Below are 19403 nucleotides of genomic sequence, written 5' to 3' on the forward strand. Positions count from 1 at the left end.
CTTGCGAGGTACCACTGTAATAAGTATGCCTAAGAGTGTACTCCTATGGTCCAGAAGCAAGGGGATACTAGAGCTACCTTTCTATAGTCAGGCAGCCCTCGGATGACTCTCCAGAGATGTCAGAGAAAGGGTGAAGAGAGCAAAAATGAGCTGCATTTGGTCTAATGGGCATGCCCCTGGAAAGGAGGAAGGAGGGAATACAACCTTAGAGTTGGTATACTAATTTCTCCTATTGGATTCAATGGATTGCTCCATAAATGTGCCTCTCTATAGCATCAAGTAAGGTGAGGTAGTAAGATAATTTTACAACAAAAGTTAAGGTTAATGTTTGATTGTATTAATACCAATTTTTGATGAGACTAGAACGTTAAAAATAAGTTTATTGCATTTTGTATAGAATATGCAGTAATATCAAGATCCCATATGTGCTGCAAATTGATACATTCACATTATATTTGTAATAACCCACACTTGAAATTAATTGAAGTTACTTGATTGGTAAATGCAACTGATAACAAATTATGGCAGACTAAATTTGTTGCATCCATCAGCAGAACTTTTATCCTTGGTTGATACATAATAGGTAACATAACAATGTCTTTTTAATGAAAGTATGAAATGTTTTGGAATATGAACATCCATGATGGTTCAAACAAAATTCTAAGTTGGAAAAAAAAGAAATCTACACATAGAAGTCAATTTATCTACATAAAAATAGAGGTTTTTGCTTGAGAGCATAACCATTTTGTAATAAGACAGGAATTTTAAATCTGCAGTTAATGATTTAAGATTGTAATTATTCAGTAAAAAAGTAGTTTAGTTTATTTAATGTAAATTTTCTTTCACACGATTTTACTAATAAATATGTTTTGCTCTAAGGACACCTATTGCCAATTTGATCAGTGATATGACATTAAGCACTAAAGAAGAGAACTATTATTAAAAATAGAGAATAGGGTTAATTGGAGTTACTACAATTAAAACTAGGACAGATACAGAAATGTATACAATAGGTTTACATTTATTTATTAAAATGTTACAGTATTCTACAGAAAAAATGCTGGATTTTCCATTAAACTACAATACACTAAACTTAGCTGCACAGTTTCAACAAAATGCATCCAAAAATGCATTTCCCTTTATTATCTTAGCACTTCCCACCCCTAAAAACAATAGGCAATGTAGAGAAATTTTCAGTACATTATATTTTTAATATGAAATAAAAACATTAAAACACATCTTCACATTTTACTATCACTTTTGCCCTTGAGCTTGCAAAAACAAATATACAATCTCAAATGAATGTAATGATATCCACGTTAAAAAAATAAATCCTACAAGAAATTCCAGAGAGATCTAAAAATATTAATTATGGCACAAAGTGATCTCCTAATACTGAAAAAAGTTAGTGATGTCCACTTATACTGTCTTATTTCACTTTTCTGATGCCGCTATTATTTGTATGCAGTCGCTGAAATAGATGAAGGATGAAGACATCTCTACAGTTAAATAGGAGACCAAGTTGTGTGCGCCATACAAACACTCAATCTGTCTTTTCCTCCAGGTTACTATTAATATTAAGAAATTTGGTGAATGGATTTCCTTGGTTGGTTTCCATAGACTGATAGACCAAAAGTAAGAAGACTGAAATAAGAACAAAGAGCAGGATTTTTATCCACATAGGAATGGAACGTTTTTTAATTGTTGGTTTCTCTGGGTTGAGATCTGCTGTGGCAACATATTTGGGGATATATTTTGATGAATAGGTTTCCTCCAGCCGGAAGTCACTGTGCTCTATAGGTCGACCAGCAGCTCCCTTGATTGGTCTGCGGCAGGTAGCACTGTTAATTAATGAGAAGTAATTATATGTTTGTTTAAGGCTAAAATAGACCTCATTTTTAAAAGGCATTTGGGAGGGGATGAGGTAGGCATTTAATGCTCTGAAGTTTTACAACTCTCCAGGGAAGACAGACAAGTGTTTTGCCTCACCGAAACTATGGATTATGATAAGGGAAATACATTGAATGAGCTTCATTATGGATACTAAATGTTATATCCATCAAATTTATATTGTTTGTTAAGATACCTGTTCTTTGAATGCCAGACTTTCGACAAGCTAGCATGGGGGGGGGGGGGGAGAAAATAGAAGATCTGTCCCCTTTCACCCCCTGTCCATCTTCGGAGCATGCATGCCACCCAATAAAAAGGCCTTCTTTTGAGACAGACAAGAAGTGTTCTCAGCATTCAATATTCCTTGTTTCAAGTACTAGTACTGTATAGGATTTTTATAGGCCTGCAACTTCTAAAGCAGACAACTTTAGGTCAAGTTACTCTGCAAGAAAACCTGCACAACCTGCCCAGACTCAGGACTATAATGCTAAGCAGAAGACCAAGGGAAGCTGGGTAAACCTGAGCAATGTGTTGTCCCCAACTTGGCTGTGTAAATCAGATAGTTCCATCCTTGGGAATTAAAATCTATGACATGGAGTTCTACCTAAGGAATATAATGAGATGGAGGATCTTAATCTTCCACAAAGTTAAGGGTATAATAGCTGCTTGAGAGACAAGGTGCAAAGCTCTGTGAAAGGCAACTAACTGTACTGTGTACCCTATTACTAAAGCTTCCCTCCTAGTCCTGTTGCAAATATTTTCTGTGATTTAGCAGTATGACGCAAATCATATGTTGCTTTAGAAGCAGTAAGTTCAGTTTATTTACTTTAGCAGGTTATACTACCTGCTAATTAAAGACTATTCCTATGATGGCTTTTGATCTGGATATCTCAAACAATCAGCCAAATCCTAGAACAGTCTGTGGTTCTGGAAGTGACAAGTACCTTAACACATGATTTGCTTCTAAAAACACCAGTTTAAATTATATACAGCTTTGAAAGATCTAGGGTTTTCTAGTTTCTACTGATTAGCATGAAAGAACTGGAAAACGTATTTTTAATATTATAAAAAATAACACTCCTTTTAAGACTGGATTCGTAGAAATGTTATTATAACAGAGTCAAATGCACTGAGTTGTGCTAACAAAGCCTAAAAAAGGCAGTCACTGCATGCTTGAAACAATAATTACACCTGTAAATACCTAATTCCTGTAGGTGTTGATGCCTCATAATGGAACATTTCTTTAAGAATATCCCTGTCTGCTCTTCTTTCCTCTGTAGATGTTTTCTCCATGACCTGTAAAAAGTTAAGACAAAGGGAGAATTAAAACAAAATGCACAAGAAAGCTGTACTAGAGAAAGAAAAAGAAAGTGTGCATCACTGTGTGATTTGTAAAAGAATTTGGTAAGCAGAGTAAACTTTAAGAAGATTCTTGCATGGAGTTTAGCTGTTGATTAAAGTTTGGTTATTTTGGTCTCTTTGGCCATTATTGTACCCAGGGATCTTCAGTACCATCCTTTTGTTCTTTCAACATGAAGCATAGTGTTATGTAATAAAGGCTACCTTGATAAAGGAAGACTTAAAAGGCACTGTCAGCACTTCTGTCCTAACTGAATTGTATGGCTATTGAATATAAGTAATTTTATGTTTATTTCCCATTTCCTCTTGGTGGAAAGTGAAAAATGCTGTCAGTACAGAATAATACTATTTTAAAAACAGTGAGCTCATATTTGTAGTGAGATTTCAAATTCTCCTATTTGTTAGTAAGGTAATAATTGGCACATAAGAAGCTTTTAAAAGAAATAAAAAGCTACACAACAGAGATGAGTAGAAAAATAATTATTTTGTATCTATTCTGCTGACTTGGTTATATGAATTTTGTTTAAAATTTCACATTTGATGTAGTCAGTAAGAGTTATGTGATGAAATCTTAAGTTCTTAGGTATCCCTAAATTCCTGGTTGCCTCAAATATACAGAGCATCACTCAGGAATACACTGTAAGCTAAAGTGAGAAAATAGTTCAGAATTAAGTTAGCATGACATTTCCAAGTTAAAAGCAAAATGCATATATGCAAGTGCACCCTCCTCCCCTTTCTATTCAACAATCTATGTTTAATTCATTTACTTCAGCTGACATCAATGGTTTCTTTGGTGTTCTTCTGGGCAACTCTGAGAAGTCACTGATTGACAGTATAGGATCTGCATGCTTGAAATTTCCAGGCACCCTATTGACAACCTGCTGAAATTCAAATTGTTCAGACTCAGAATTAACAAAAGAAACAGCAATAAAAATCTTAACCAACCAGGCAGCCTTAGATATGAGAAGCCAGCCCTCAGAAATTGATTGCAGTGTTTTAAAAGAAAATTAGTGCATTTCAGATAGATAAATTGTAAGGAAAACAGCTAATCTATTATCTACAGGCATCACCCCCATGTACTTAAGCAAAAGGAAGAGCAGCTTTCAGAGGATTATATCCAACAGCATGTGAACAGATTTGCACAATGGGCACCCCTTTCCTGCACTCCACCCTTCTGCCCCTTGTGCCTCCCCAAATCTGCTCTGGAGGGTTCCCCAATCCTCTGCAGCAGATCTGGGGCCATGTGAAGGCATGCAGGGGAGAGGGAATCCATTCCATAAACAGTGTTCATTCTGCTGAAAGACAGATGTAGTTGGATACCAGCCAGAAAAATGTAATTCAATATTGCTCCTTCTGATTTTACTCTTTACTTTGCATCAGACTTAAGCGCAACAGCACATTTCTTTTTTAAAGGAGCCCCCATTCCCCCTTTTTCCAAGCAGAAAGTGTTTTTTCCAGGAGGAGGAAGATTACAGAATACCACCTCTTGCAAATTCAATATATTTACTAGGGTCTTGTTGCTTGAAGCCACTACAGTATCAGCTATAGGAGTACTCTTTGATATTACTGCATCATGTACAGGTAGCGGTACTGTAGTTTCAACCTGTTTGTTTAAAAAACAAAAACATAAAATAAGTGTACAATTGTCACTAGGGCCCTGAGGAGGAAAATAGAAGTCTAGATTTCAAATTAGCCTTGCATCACCCTTTTTCTTGGTGTTCTTCTTGATACTCTTGCAGACTCCCTAGAAACTGCCTGCAGAAGTCCACTTTTTGAAGATCCACTTCTCCAGAATGTCTCAGTAACTCCATCCTGAGAATAGTTCTATTTAAGCATCAGACATGTTAGCAAGCATATGGGTGCTTAATATTTTCACCAGATGACTACTACCGAGTGCCCTAGTACTTGCATCAAGTTATAGAGAAACATTTAGGCGCCACACATGGGTTCTATCCTACGTTACTCTTTAAAATATCCCAGAAAACAGAATAATTATTAGGGATAACCAACATGGGGTAAACTCTATGTGTTATGGAACTCCAGCTCCTGTCATCTGTGACCACAGGTTCAGTGTGTGATCATATGGACATAGTATCTTTTGATTAAGGCTGCCTACCTATCCACACCTACCTGGAAATAAGGCTCACAACCAATGATGGAGACATAATTACAGAAATGGAGTATTTTCTCTTGGAAAAAGCACAGGGCTAGGTAGGCACCCACAGAAATAATACATTTTGATCTCAACATTGACAATGAAGGGGGAAACACAAGAAACTAGAAAGAAGTCTTCTAATTCCTACTTAAATATATAAATGCTGGAGAAATGTGGTTGCATTTAATTAATGGAAGCCAAAACAGCTATAGCTTGCAACTGGAAGCAATTGATTCTATTCCATTCTTGTGAATGGTCTCATAGACCTGGCAATATGGCTCTAATGCCTGAAGTGATGTATCACATCAGAGGTCAGGTTGTGCTTATTATAAAACTGATTTAGACAGAAATATGCATTGTTCATAATTCCTTGAATGACAAGCTTTAAAACATACCAAGTTATTTTTTCTTTGATAACTGAAAAATATTTATTCCCATAATCCTTGGGCTTTTCTGTATATTTGTGAATGCATTTGGATGGTTTTCATGAGAATAAAAAAAATTCAGAAACATGCCATTAGTTTTAGGTCATTCTACTTAGCAGGCTCCTTTTTATAATATTTGATTAGTAGCAGTATTTTTATTATCAAAAGAAAAAGGCTAGTTCTAGTTTCACATAGATCTACTCCTTATGTGTTCCTAAGATGTATGAACATTCCAGGCCTCATACAATTCACAATAGACAGTGCTATGCTATGTAAGTATCAGCTCAGAAATAAGTCCCCATCAAGTTTAATGGGACTTACTCAGATAAGCTTGCCACATTTTTTCAAATACCTAGATGACCAGTAATAAAAATAGTTTCTGAAATGATTTGTCAAAATCCAAAAAGTAGCAATTAGGCGCCTTCAGCACCACTTTCTATGCCACATACCATAGAATCCTGGGAACTTGCCCAAAAGTATTCCTACATGCTAGATCAGAAACATTCAAATCCAGTCATCTGCAGGTCTTTCTGTTAAGAAATCTGGTGAAAGAACTGGCTCCTTGTAGGAATATACATTGCCAACTTCTGAAAGAAGCATCACTGACCAATGTTAGCTAGTTAGCTAACTATATGTGTGTCTCACAAGACACTCAATACAAATTGGCAATGCTGTACCAGAATGCACCACTCCTTTTTGATGGTGAGGGATAAGCTGTTTCAGCGATCCCTCCCCACTGCCAGGACTAACAGAATGTGTAACCATTCCATTATGTTCAGAAAGCTCTGATCCATCTCATCACCTATTATCCTTTAGGGGCTGATTTGCAGCCTGGGTGGCTGCTACTTTAGCACCCCTTTTTCATATAAAACAGCCCCTCTTACTAGTAACAGTGATGCTGTCATGCAACCATTTATTGCTCCACAGCAATAGCACTTAGGGCAAATGAAGCTAGTTTTCCCCTCTTCTGAAGATGCTTTGTTTACACTTTATGGCTGTACGATGTTACTATTAGGAAAAAGAACTATTTTCAAAACAAAAATAGTCATGAAGCTTGTTGCCAAAAGCAGCAATTCAGGATGAAAAGAAAAGGCTGGGAGAGCAAATTTAGATAATATTTTGGGAGCTCCCAAACACCCCCTGTTCCCAACAAAATGTTTTCCTTAAAGATTATAGACTGCCACACTTCCAATTATTTTCCAATTCCCGTCTTTCAAAAATGTGCCATTTTTAATGTATTAAGGAAATAGACAAGAAACTTAATTCTATTTAGCATATATCATTTTGCTGCAGTCAGGAAAAATGACAGTTTCCACTGCTATACAGTACTGAATTGCCTATAGCCCCTTAAAAATAAGCAACTGTTAATCAGTGTATACAAGATGTAAGTCAAATTTCTAAGGACACCCTCATTTTTACATGAGAATGGTATAAAACTGGTAAGAAACTGCTATAATGGTACCTGATTATGTTCGGCAATTTTTCTTTGTCTAACTGTAACTGAAGTCTTTGTCTTGCCCTTCAGTGGTTCTCGCTTCTCAAGTCTGAATTCTGTTTTCGGATCTGTGAATAAATGCCATCTATTATTATTATTTTTTCAGGTAAAAATGGCAATTTACAGAAATATTTTCCAAACACTACAAATTCTGCTAAAGGTTAACGTGTGATCACAGCTTGTGACAATTTCACCAGCTGTTTCAATTTATATTTTTCAAACAACAACCCCCTGAATTTAAGAATACCAAGAGGGACCAACACCAGCAATCTGAGCTCCTCTAACATAGCTGCCTTGTTCCCCATTTGGTGTAGGCTTCCTCCTTGGAATTTGAAATATTTGCAAACATTCTGAAAAGTATTTCAAGCAAGACTTGAAATTCCAAGCAATAAATTTAACTTCTTAAAAGAAAAAGAAAAAAAACACTACTGTACTAAGATACAATATTTTACATTTTAAAACTGGTTTTAGGGACCAGTACAGCTTCTATAGTTTTATCTTCTGTTATCTAATATTTTACACTCTTTGCTCAATATTGTTATGGTTTTTATAGTATGCTTCAAACATGGTGTAAAGAAGTTGTGCAGGAGGTGGTATTGAAATAAACGTAAAACAGAAATATCAATGCCAATGCAGCTGCTGGAAATAAGACTTCTCCAAACAACATGCTCTGATTTCTTCTGAATGCGTAAGACCTGACACTAAGCAGCTGATGAGTTATTAGTTCAAATAAAGTAAATTTTATTTCATCTGATGTGAACACAAGTTAGAAAGGACATCAATCAACAAGTATGTGATCACAGTAAAGCAATTTATGTCTTTTCTTCATCTGAAACCTAGTACTATCTCTCTGGCAGTTGGTGACAGTTTGAATGGAGGAGCTAAAGTTGATTTTGAGAAGACTGATGGTACAGATACAAATCCATAAAAACAACCCATCCAGTGATTGGCAGAGTCTTCCAGAATATTACTGTTTCAGTAGTTGATAATGTGAGACTATTAATACTATTATAATTTAAGAAATATTGCATCTACTTCTTCAGTATATATCATGGGTAGACAAACTAAGGCCTGGGGGCCGGATCCGGCCCAATCGCCTTCTAAATCCAGATCACAGATGGTCCGGGAATTAGCATGTTTTTACATATGTGTCATTTTATTTAAAATACATCTCTGGGTTATTTGTGGGGCATAGGAGTTCTTTAATTATTTTTTCAAAATATAGTCTGGCCCCCCACAAGGTCTGAGGGACAGTGGACCGGCCCCCTGCTGAAAAAGTTTGCTGACCCCTGGTATATATGTCTATTCAAAGCACACACTGACTATAGATATTGCCCCTATGGCAACAAATGATACTTAATGCTGAAATGGGCTTGGCCCTAAAATTTAAAGGTTAGGGTTATGCAGTCCAAATTTTCTCATATGCTAAACTAAGCAGCTAACTGGGAAAAAGTCTTCATATGAAGTTAGTCATAACTATTTGTCTCATTAAAAAAACCTGAAATTAATATTTTCTGTAAAAAGAATTGTTAACACATTTAAAGATTCCTTTCCATTACTCATTACTGTGCAGAATTTAAAAAATATTATAAATTGATCAAGTTCTAGTTTATTATTGGATAGAAACCCTAAATACATTTCTACGGAGTAAGCCTCAGTCAATACAGTGAGACATACTTCTCAGTAAATATGGGTAAATTGGGTTATTGAGAACATGGGCATCATTTAAATAGTGAGACTACAGAAGGAGAGCCTGAAGTTACCTAGAACTAGTGCACATATATCATTATCACATAGATAAAAGTGCTGTGCCCAATTTCTCATACAAAGTATTCTGAATAGGTGATATTCTCACATCATTCTTCTTCCTGCTCCCAACCTTACATGACCAGGGTTGAGTCACAGGCATAGTTTCTTCTCCTCCCTTATCCAAGTTTACTTATAGAATGCACTATTCAACTCGAGAGTTCCTGTATTAAATTGAACATGAGGTCTCAAATGGGGCATTACCTATGGTGACCAATAGAAAGCAATCAAACCCAGGAACTATTTCTAATCTACCATAAACTATTATTTTAACATCTTCCTTGTCAGCTATTCATATTTCTTTGGATTTATTTCTACCTTCTTCATTGTCACTGTATTGATCCGAGTCATTATTTCCATTTTGTTTGTTGTTCTCTGCAGATGAAGAAACAATTGGTGCAGGTATGAAAGAACTTGGCTCTTGGCCCTGCTCTTTCAGCTTCAGTAATTTCTTCTCATACAGCTTCCTTGTAGTAGCTACAGAAGAACAGGAAATTAGATATCTCAGAATAGACAAAAAGTTCTAGTTTCTATATGTGAGTTGATAAGAAACTCCATTTTCCCCACTTTGTTCAGTGAATCACCAAGATTAACAGACAGTGCACTGCAAGCTTTTAAGCAGCATTTTGAAGCTTGTGTATTTCAACAGTTTTCAGTTAAGAAATCCCACAGCAGTAAAGGAAAGAGCAGGCTGAAACTAACAGGAGAAGATAATCTAGTATCTGTCAAGTAAGAGCTTTTTTCTTTTTAAAAAGGGTGCCAATGTAAAATGAACTAATAAACCTGGGGAACCTTTATATGAATCAAGGTGGCAAAATGTAGGAACCTTTGAGGATAGCCAAAACAATCACAAAACAAAATGGAAAACCCTCAGTTAACATAAAGTAAACAAGTAAACAAGGCCACATTTTATTGCTGAATGTTTTTAGGTTCAATACTGTTTCTTGAATTATGTGATTATGAAATGACAGATGAGGAAGCTTGATGGATTCGTTTGAGGATGTGAAAGAAACACTTTTATGGAGTTTGCAAGATCCAGGAAGGTGTGAGGGAACAAGAGGCATGCAAACATGTTGGTGGGCCTCTTAGGGCCAAACAATGCATTACAACAAATACACTTACTGAAGTGTGCTGAAGCTGGCCACTTTTATTGTGACAGAAAAGCGGCAATCCAGGGCCCTAAAGTCCTGTGCCTATTTCCCATCAGCAATCCCCACCCCTACCTACAGTGCTATTGGCCCCTGAATATGCTCTTTTCTGCAAGCAACACATTGAGCTAAATAGCAGCAGAGGGTTTTTTCTTGGGCGGGGGCAAGTTTAGCAGAAAACTGTGGCCTTGGCACAAAATTAAGCCAGATTATAGAAGTATTATTTGTTCATATATACAAAGTGTAACATCAACAAAGGTTCAAATCTGGAAGAGGGGCAAGGCCGCACAAAGCCCATAAACACATCTTAAGTCTGTCATGTATCCAAACAGTCAGTGAGCTTAGGTACATCCAACAAAGTACTAGTAGCAGTTTTTCAAATTCTAAATTGCTATCTGCAACAGTAATTTCATGGTTACACCACCTTTATGCAAACCTTCTCATTTCCCATGTGGAGTGTCATTATTTATACCAGGGATGGGTGGCCTAGAAATTGCTGAACCAGAATTCCCATCACCCATGATCACTTGCAATATTGGCTGGGGCTGATGGGAGTTGGAACCTATCAATGTTTGCAGGGCCACAGGTTTATATGACTCAAGAACAGCTTCTGCTTGTATCCTGCTAATCAGCATTATGCAAAATGATTTGAGGTGCTAAATTCTTGTTTACTGAGTGTATGGATAAGTATTATGGACTTGTGCACCTTCCAAGCATCCAAGTTAATGGCAGACATTGTAGCACTGACCAAAGGAAATGCTATTTCTGCCAGCCTGGAGGGGCTGGGCAATAACTAATGTTGATGAAGTGAACACCACCAAACACGTGATTATTTTTATTTAAAAAAACACTATTAATGAGATACTACAGAGTATTAACTTACCCACAATAGGACCTGGATTCACACCATATCTCAGAAGCTGATCTTTGAGTTCTTCATTACTGAGATCTGTTACATCTATATCATCCTGCTCTTCTGGCCTCGGTTTGTCAGTTTTCTTTGTTGCCTTCTAGGAAGAGATAGCCAAAGTGTTAACTGCATTGTAGAACTAGGTTATTAAGTGTGTAAATACACAATAACATAAGCATGAGGAGCAATACCACCAGAGCAATCCAGATTCCATCTTAAGTGTTCCTGCGTACTGATATTTTGGAGCCGAATGGAAAATAAGGCAACTTCCCTATATAGTTAATCCTATTAATACTGTGAAAAAATATGCTACCACCTTCTTCATGCCCTTTCCATTACTAAGAACAGTTTGCACCACCAGCTAACAATTCCCAGGCCTTGATGGAGTTTTGCTTTTTAAAAATCAGGTTATGTCACTTCCTTTTGGCCTATGTTACTTCAACATTTCTGCACTGTCACTAAAGAATGAACTGTGTGCAACAAATCAAAACCCTATTCACAGTGGTACCTCAGGTTAAGTACTTAATTCGTTCCGGAGGTCCGTTCTTAATCTGAAACTGTTCTTAACCTGAAGCACCACTTTAGCTAATGGGGCCTCCTGCTGCCGCCAAGCCGCCGGAGCACGATTTCTGTTCTCATTCTGAAGCAAAGTTCTTAACCCGAGGTACTATTTCTGGGTTAGCAGAGTCTATAACCTGAATCGTGTGTAACCCGATGTCTTGCCTTTCCCAATTATGCTACTCTAAAGACCTTCCAGGGAACAGCATAACTTTGGATATGTTTGGTTCTTTTGTCTCTATAAAAATAACACAATACCAATACATAGCTCTGGAAGGCTGGGGGACCCTCTACAGCAGATTTTTAGAGTATGCAGAGCAGGAGAAAAAACAGGAATCCTGTTGCACAGTACTGAATAAAAACCCCAGTTTCTAACTTTTCACTATTACATAGTCTATTTAACAATTCACATATGGAATGCCATAAAATCTTCATTACAAAATAGCCAAGGGAAGAAAATTGAAGCACATTTCTGCAAATGCATTTCTATATTCTGGAACAGCCTCAAGTAATTAGCATAGCCACCTTGTGGATCCATGGCAACCCACAGAGAACAAGTATTGTTAGTAAATATTACAGAAATCTGATAATCAATATATTTGGCCAATTGAGATGAACATATTTCACAATCTTATAACCGGGGGGGGGGGGGATATAAAGTAGGAACATGGGACAAGTATAAAAGTTTGCTTTCCAGAAAATTCTTCCAATCATTCCTATAACAGACTTTACACACTACATGTAAGAATTTAGAAACAGAAATGTTCTCCAATAATAAAAATCACAGCCAGAAAGGCCCAGCCAAAAGTCAAGTCTTTCTACTGAAATAGAATCAGCTATGTCCCAAGTGCCACTCTGATGGCACACATTTTGGCACAAGCATTTTATACACACAAAATTGTTCAACCATTTGAACTTTAACATTTATCCCTGTAATCTATGACTGCATCTCAAACAAATTTGTACTAGAGATTTAGCAGCCCTGAAGGATAGGAGGACAAAATTGGGCCTCTTTTGTAAAATGAAATTAAGCTACAGCCTTGGCACACATTAAGTTAAGCAAAAAGCTTGAGAACCAATCAGGATAAGATGATACTGAAGTACTTTAAACTCCTAACTCAGTATTTGGGGTGCAAGACCCTTCTGCTTTTTATGACAATTTCTGAAAAGAAAATAATCATTGCTTCATCACAGGGATGGGGAATCTGTGGTCCTCCAGATGTTGTTCAGCTACAACACCTACCCGCCCTGATCACTGCTCATCTGGCTAGGGTGGGAATTCAGAGTCAAACAATATCTGGAGCCACAACTACCAGTAAATATTTAGCTGTATTGCAGGAGCCTGAACTAGATGACCTTCATCATCCCTTGCAACTTTACAATTCCATGATTCTTTGAAATAATTTCAAGCAGAGAATAGAACCTCTAGCAGTTGCAAACATAGCCAGTAGGAGGCATCAAAGTCAGCAGAACATACTCTTACTTTCCCCAGTAGAACATCTCTTGCAGTACCAAATGGGGAAAGCTGCATATAGAGAAGCACTGAACAGATAACCCAGTGGAGAAAAATACAAAACAGTTTAAAGTCGGGGTGATTACAAGACCTCCAGAGAAATAACAGAAGATGAGTTGCCAGCAAGATGACAATTTATCATGCAAAATTGAGGTTGTGTCTGAAAACAAAGTGGAAATCAATATGCATGTGGACTACATAAATATCTATTTGAAAGGTAGGTTGGCCTTTAAGTTGCTTCAGCATGACTTAAAGACAACAACCAACTGGCTAACATAAAAATGAACTTGCAACCAGGTTGGCTACCCACAAATGCCAGCAAAGGTTCTCATCAATCAGTAATTTTGGTTCACTATCCTGCTAAAGGAGTTGAAATTAAGTAGAATACTGCTACAGATATACTCCATTTGCACATTATTTCTCCTCAGCTCTATTACATATATGATAGCTATATGTTAGCTATAACATATTAACATCAAAATTGCTTTAGGCAAAGTATATATTCTATATATTCAAGTGAAACTTTAAGTATGCAGACAAAAAAATTGTTAAATATATATTTTAAAAGTCATCTTTAAAAACCCTATGAGGACTGAGTGTAGTCACTTCTGTCCACTGTTGAAGGTGGTTGAGTCAGGAAAAAGGAGTGAAATGAACAAGATCAACTCCAAAATAGCTTATACCCTAAGTTCTCTTCCAGAATCCTATTTCATATCCTGGGGGAGGAAGAATTAAGAGTCAGAGAATGACTACATTAAGGGGTATGCATCCCCTAATTCCTTCCATATAGTCTAGAATGATATGAACTGCTACAGACTATTTAATAAGGGTGGCATGGAGGGAAAGTGTTCACTTATCCTAATTAACTCACTCTCCAGACCTCTATCAACTATGAATGACACAGTCTTCAACAACTTATGTCATCCTAGAGAAGTGTAAACACGTGTATTCTTTCACTCCAACCCTTCTTTAACTCTCCCATACAGCACAGCGAACAGATGCTTCTCACACAGTGCCACTCAAGATTAGAAGCTTTCCTCCTCAGCTAGTGCTGAAGCTCACTAACAGGGAAAGGGTTGTCAAAATAGTATTCTCTGGGTGTTACTGGACTACACTTCCCATCAGCCCTAGCCAGCACTGGTAAATGATCAGAGATAAAGAAAATTGTAATCCAACAGCATATGAAGGGCACCACACTGGCAACTCCTACGACAGGGCAATTGCACTATTGGGTTAGTCTGCAGAGGATAAGGAATCTATGCACCTGTTCCATGAACAAGTCTCTGTTGTGCTGGTGGAATGGGAAGCAGAGTTCTCAATTGTTTATCCTCCTCAATTCATCACTGCATCACAAATTTCCCCCCATGACTGGAAAAACAAAACCCTAGTTTAATATTCATTTTGTACTGTTCACATTTCATAGTGCACATAGTTAACTGCACCTACCTTCTACACCTCAACTCAAATCAATTTAACATTTATTAACCCAAGGAAGCTGCATCACATTGTAACAAAACAAGTCTCATGGCACATTGAAGACTAACTTATTTTATTAACTAAACTTTCATAATTATACATTAATTTTGAGTACGGTACATCTACATTTTTCTTAAAATCCAAATAATATGAGGGAAATATATGCTACCAAATTGTGATGTTTTGAAATATTCAAAATAAAATATTCCAGTAACACAATGTCAAAGTAACACTTTTTACTAAGTAAATTTTATTAATTCCCTTCCCCACCCTCAATCAATTACTGAGTTTCATTATTTTGGACTATTGGAAAATTTATCCAATATTCAAACACATTTTAATTTAATTTTTTTCCAATTAAAAATTTGAGAAAGCCCTCATTACTCTTTTGAAAATCTATTTAATGAATTGTACATTTAACAGCCTTGGATAAGCGAATGGTGGAAAAACCCAACTGGTTTACCATGGAAACTTAGCCAAGGCAAAGTCAGCTACCCTTTTAAATACAAGGTCTTGCCGATTCACATTTAATACTTTCTTCTTAATTACCTGAGTGACCTAAGGTCTCACGAAAGCAGACTTTCAAATAAAAAGTATTATTTGTTGTTTATTTTATACTGTGGAGAACCCAGATGCCTTTAAAAGAAATGAACTGCATATTTTCTCTAAGCATTAGCTGGATAGATTATTCATGATTTTAAATAAGTCACCAATAGGGCTATTGTGAAAGTCATTCCATCAGATTAGCAACTGTAAAGCAAATTTCTGTGTAGTGCAATCCTATACATTTATATAATCGTACCTCGGAAGTCGAACGGAATCTGTTCCCAAAGTCTGTTTGACTTCCAAAGCATTCAGAAACTAAGGCGTGGCTTCCAACTGGCTGCAGGAAGCTCCTGCAGCCAACTGGAACCCGTGTCAGACGTTCACGTTCCAAAAATGTTTGCAAACTGCAACACTCACTTCTGGGTTTGCAGTGTTCAGGAGCCAAAACGTTCAACTCACAAGGCATTTACACTCTGAGGTATGGCTGTATATTAATAAACCCAGGTGAGTATGTAAATATGATTTACTGTCATTATGATTTGATTTTTCAGATTGTTTTATTATGAAGCACATATTTTTATGTGCCTGCTCTTGGATTAATTTGAATGAAAAGCAGGTTACCTAAGTAAATAAAATATGTTTAGATTTGGAACTTTTTCCTCTGAAAATACAAGAGTTACTTTGTTTCTAGTATTGCAAAAATAAAAATAAAAATGAATGTTTGTTATATACTGTAGCCATCCACAGAAATAAAGGACACTTCCAGATAAATGGTTCAGTGTCTCAGAAACAAATGATCCGCAGGCACAAACACCACATCAAGCATTTTGGAGTGGTTGTCCCAAACTTTCTGGTTAGTATTCCTTTTCTGGAGGTGCACTTGCAAATTTAAATTGGATTTGCCAATATTTTCATTGCTGAAATTGCTACACAGGATTGCCCTAAAAGCAAAATCCATGAGGCATCGTTCCAAAGGATAATTAGGCCTGGGGAATTTTAAACAAAAACACAGATGGAAGTTGCTAAAATCCATAATTTCATTTTCTACGTTAGGCAGAAATTTCTAGCTACACTTTCTTCTGCTCTTTCTTGTAGGTTTCAGAGGAGAGCTCAAGCAGGGTCAACATTTATGTGCCCTTTAAATATCAGGTCAACTCTCTGAGGTGCTTCAACAGAAGTTTGGTCACGTAATATTTCCCTATCTGCACAGCTCCTTCAACTTAGCTGTTCAGTACTCCAAAAGTCACAACTCTTTTGACACCAAACACCTGTTATTTGAAACTGAATCCCTGCTTGAAAACTTTCAAGTCATGACAAGATGCAGAATCTTGCAACACATTATTTTATGGCTATGTTCATTAAATTGCCTTTTAGAGGACTGTTTTTAAAGAGGCAAGGGAAGATTACTTGGAAACAAGAATGCCTCTGATCGGTTACGCAAAAGGAGCAAAAAACAGTCAAAGAAGTTCAGCCATAAAAGTGCAGAACAGCTTTAAATAAACAAGCTTAAAAGGGATTTTACAAAGGCAACCACTTTTACTGTCCCAAACCTCACATTCATGCCCAGTGCAACATGGAAGTAGGTTCGTGCGCTCAAGGAAACGTACTCTTGTCGTGGGTCGCCAGGGGCCTAGCTCGGATTTTTCACGTGGAGAAGGGGCCTGGTGTAGTACAGGGCGCGGAGCCAAGGCCCACCACGTGCCTTGCCAGCGACAAGTTATGCAGAAGTGAAGCCCTTCTTGCGCCTGGCAGGGCGCCCGCTAAGTTCAAACTCCTTTTAGGAGAGCTCTTCGCAACCCTCCTTATAGAAAGAGCGGTCTGCAGCGCCAGAGGAGGGCGGCAGTTGACAGCTTTTTGGGCGGGGGGAATCAGAGGGCAGCCCAGGTCAGAGGGCCCATCTTTGGCCATTCCGGTGGCGTTTTGCCACTAGAGGTTGGAGAGGCACCTTTCAGCTTTCAAGCGCCCCCTTCCCCCCGCAGACTTCCTGCCTGCCAGCCTGCTTGCGCCAAAGCAGTTTCTCTCCACGCGCAGCCATCATCTCTCTCTTTCGCGCGCGCGCCCCGCCCGCCCGTGAGGAAACATGGCGCCGCCCCCTGTGAGAGAAAGCGGGAAAACTCCGCCGCCCCCTCAGCGCTCGAAGGCCGCTTTCCAGGCTCGTAATCTGCTCTGGCGCCAGATAACGGCCACGGGGAGGAGGAGGAGGAGGGCGGCGCGGCTTACCCGGCCCACGGCGACGGTCGCGGCGCCATCTCCGCCGATTCTGTTCCTGGCGACGACCGGGCTGGGCTCCTGCTCCTCTTCGCTAGAGAAGTCGGGCTGCGCCTGGGCTCCCGGCGCGTTCCTCGAGGTGAGGTGCTGGAGGTAGAGCTGCACATACACGTCCTTGCGCTGCTCGCCGCCCGGCAGGCTCACATTGTTGGCGATCAGCTCGCTCTTCAGCTTCTCCTTGGTGAGCACCGACGGGTCCGCCAGGAACTCGGGCATCGCCAGGCTCGGGCTCTTGTCGCCGCCCTCCCAGGAGACAGCGAGAGAGAAGGAACCGCCAACAAAGAGGGGAAGGAGGAGGAGGAGGGTGGCGGGAGGGAGGAAGGAGAGGAGGAAGAGGAGGGGCGGGATGGAGAGAGAGGGACGAACAGCCTTGCTTAACGCACCCAACTCCCGCACAGCGCGAACGCCCCCGATCCTTCGCCCGCCCGCCAATAAAGCGCGCCGGCATTGGTCGGCGCAATCGCAGAGCTGCGCTGTGATTGGCTGCGCGGCGGAGAGGAGTTGCGCGCTGGTTCCCCTCAGAGTCGGTACTTTGCGCGAGCTCCCTGTCGCGCAGTTTAAATTCGAGTCAGGCGGGAGCGGCGGAGAGCGCGGCCCGAACGCTTCTCCCGCGACGGGGAGCTTCGATTGTCGAGGGGCGGGGCTTGTACAGTAAATGAGGCAGACGCGGGCAGAGATATGTCGTTACTTTCCCGATAGGGAGAGAGGGGAAAGTAACCAAGTTGTTTCTACCGGGGTCGACCTTGGACGGGACCGGGATTGGGGAAGCGGGGTCTGTAGGTGGAGAACTGGTGAGGCGCCCATTGTGAGGAGAGAAAGAGCCTTTGTTTACCACATCAGCTCCTCGAGGGCCTTGTGATTCTGTTAATAATAATAATAATAATAATAATAATAATAATAATAATAATAATAATAGCTATTTAAACATGAAGCGTTATTCTCCCGTGCGCTGCTGTATTCCCCTTTGATCGTCTTGCCCCGGAGAAGCGGCCCGGGTGTCACGCGGACAAGCTTTCGGCCGGATTTGTTGCGCAACGCACGAAGCCACCTTCTCGCAACTCGCCCAGTTTGTTAATTCCACTTGCGCAAGGCAGATTTTAAAAGTACTCGCTGGGCGACAAGTTGTTTTATTACGTAAAAGGAACAATTGGGTTTGGCACTGGTTGCATGATCAAAGGTTTTCTTAAAAAAAGTAGGTTGTGATAATTGCTAGTAATTTTACAGATAATTCCTGTAAAAGCTGAACTGCCAACAATATTAAAAACTTTGTTTTGAAATCACCTGCATACGCACCATGTTTTTTTTTTAAAAAATGATATTTATTAGAATTTTACAAACAATAAAAAGTTACAGAATTAAAAATAAAGAATAAAAGAGAATAACAATAATAAAAGAAAAAGAGATACACGCACCATGTTTTAGCACAAATTAAATAAGTGTTAAAAATCAGTCTGACCAGTGTAGAAAACTGCAAGGAGGTACTGTTCTGGTGTAGTAGAACTTGTAAGATTTTTTTGCAATGAACTTTTTCTTTAACCATCCACATGGGTGTAGCCAGGATTTTTGTTAGAGGGGGACAAGCTTTTATGCGGGGGGGGGGGGGCAGAACTTCAGATTTCTATTGATTTGGGGGACAGCTGTCCCCTCTGTGCTACACCCATGGCCATCCATGGCTGGAATTATATTTTCATCTACCTAGTTTCTTAGGCCAGTATGTCTTTTTATATTTTTATATTTATTACTTTTTCATGTAATCCATCTTAAGTACATTACACATTATTTTTGTTTTGTTTTTAACTTCCCATATCACTTCATAAGATGTAGCTCAGATCTCGTTACTGCCCATTTGTTTTT

At 38.8% G+C, this 19403-nt stretch overlaps 1 protein-coding gene across 10 annotated transcripts; it reads right to left on the reverse strand.

Moving 5' to 3' along the window:
- Positions 1–1001: 1001 nt before the first annotated feature.
- TMPO (thymopoietin) lies at positions 1002–17924 on the reverse strand. Of its 10 annotated transcripts, none has more exons than XM_081209671.1 (9): positions 17502–17924; positions 11162–11285; positions 9449–9607; positions 7292–7392; positions 4954–5073; positions 4733–4852; positions 4017–4130; positions 3092–3186; positions 1002–1841 (listed from the first exon to the last, which is right to left on the reverse strand). In XM_081209671.1, the coding sequence occupies exons 1-9, from the start codon at positions 17763–17765 to the stop codon at positions 1544–1546; spliced, it is 1395 nt and encodes a 464-aa protein (XP_081065797.1). In that variant the 5' UTR covers positions 17766–17924; the 3' UTR covers positions 1002–1543. The 10 variants fall into 10 exon arrangements, with proteins under 10 accessions (XP_081065797.1, XP_081065796.1, XP_081065799.1 ...); XM_081209670.1 differs by having other exon boundaries at positions 4017–4127; positions 11162–11288; positions 17502–17922; XM_081209673.1 differs by having other exon boundaries at positions 4017–4127; positions 4757–4852; positions 11162–11288; positions 17502–17921.
- Between the last annotated feature and the right edge of the window lie 1479 nt (positions 17925–19403).

Source organism: Podarcis bocagei (genome assembly GCF_964188305.1).
Source record: "Podarcis bocagei genome assembly, chromosome: 10".
Classification (NCBI taxonomy): domain Eukaryota; kingdom Metazoa; phylum Chordata; class Lepidosauria; order Squamata; family Lacertidae; genus Podarcis; species Podarcis bocagei.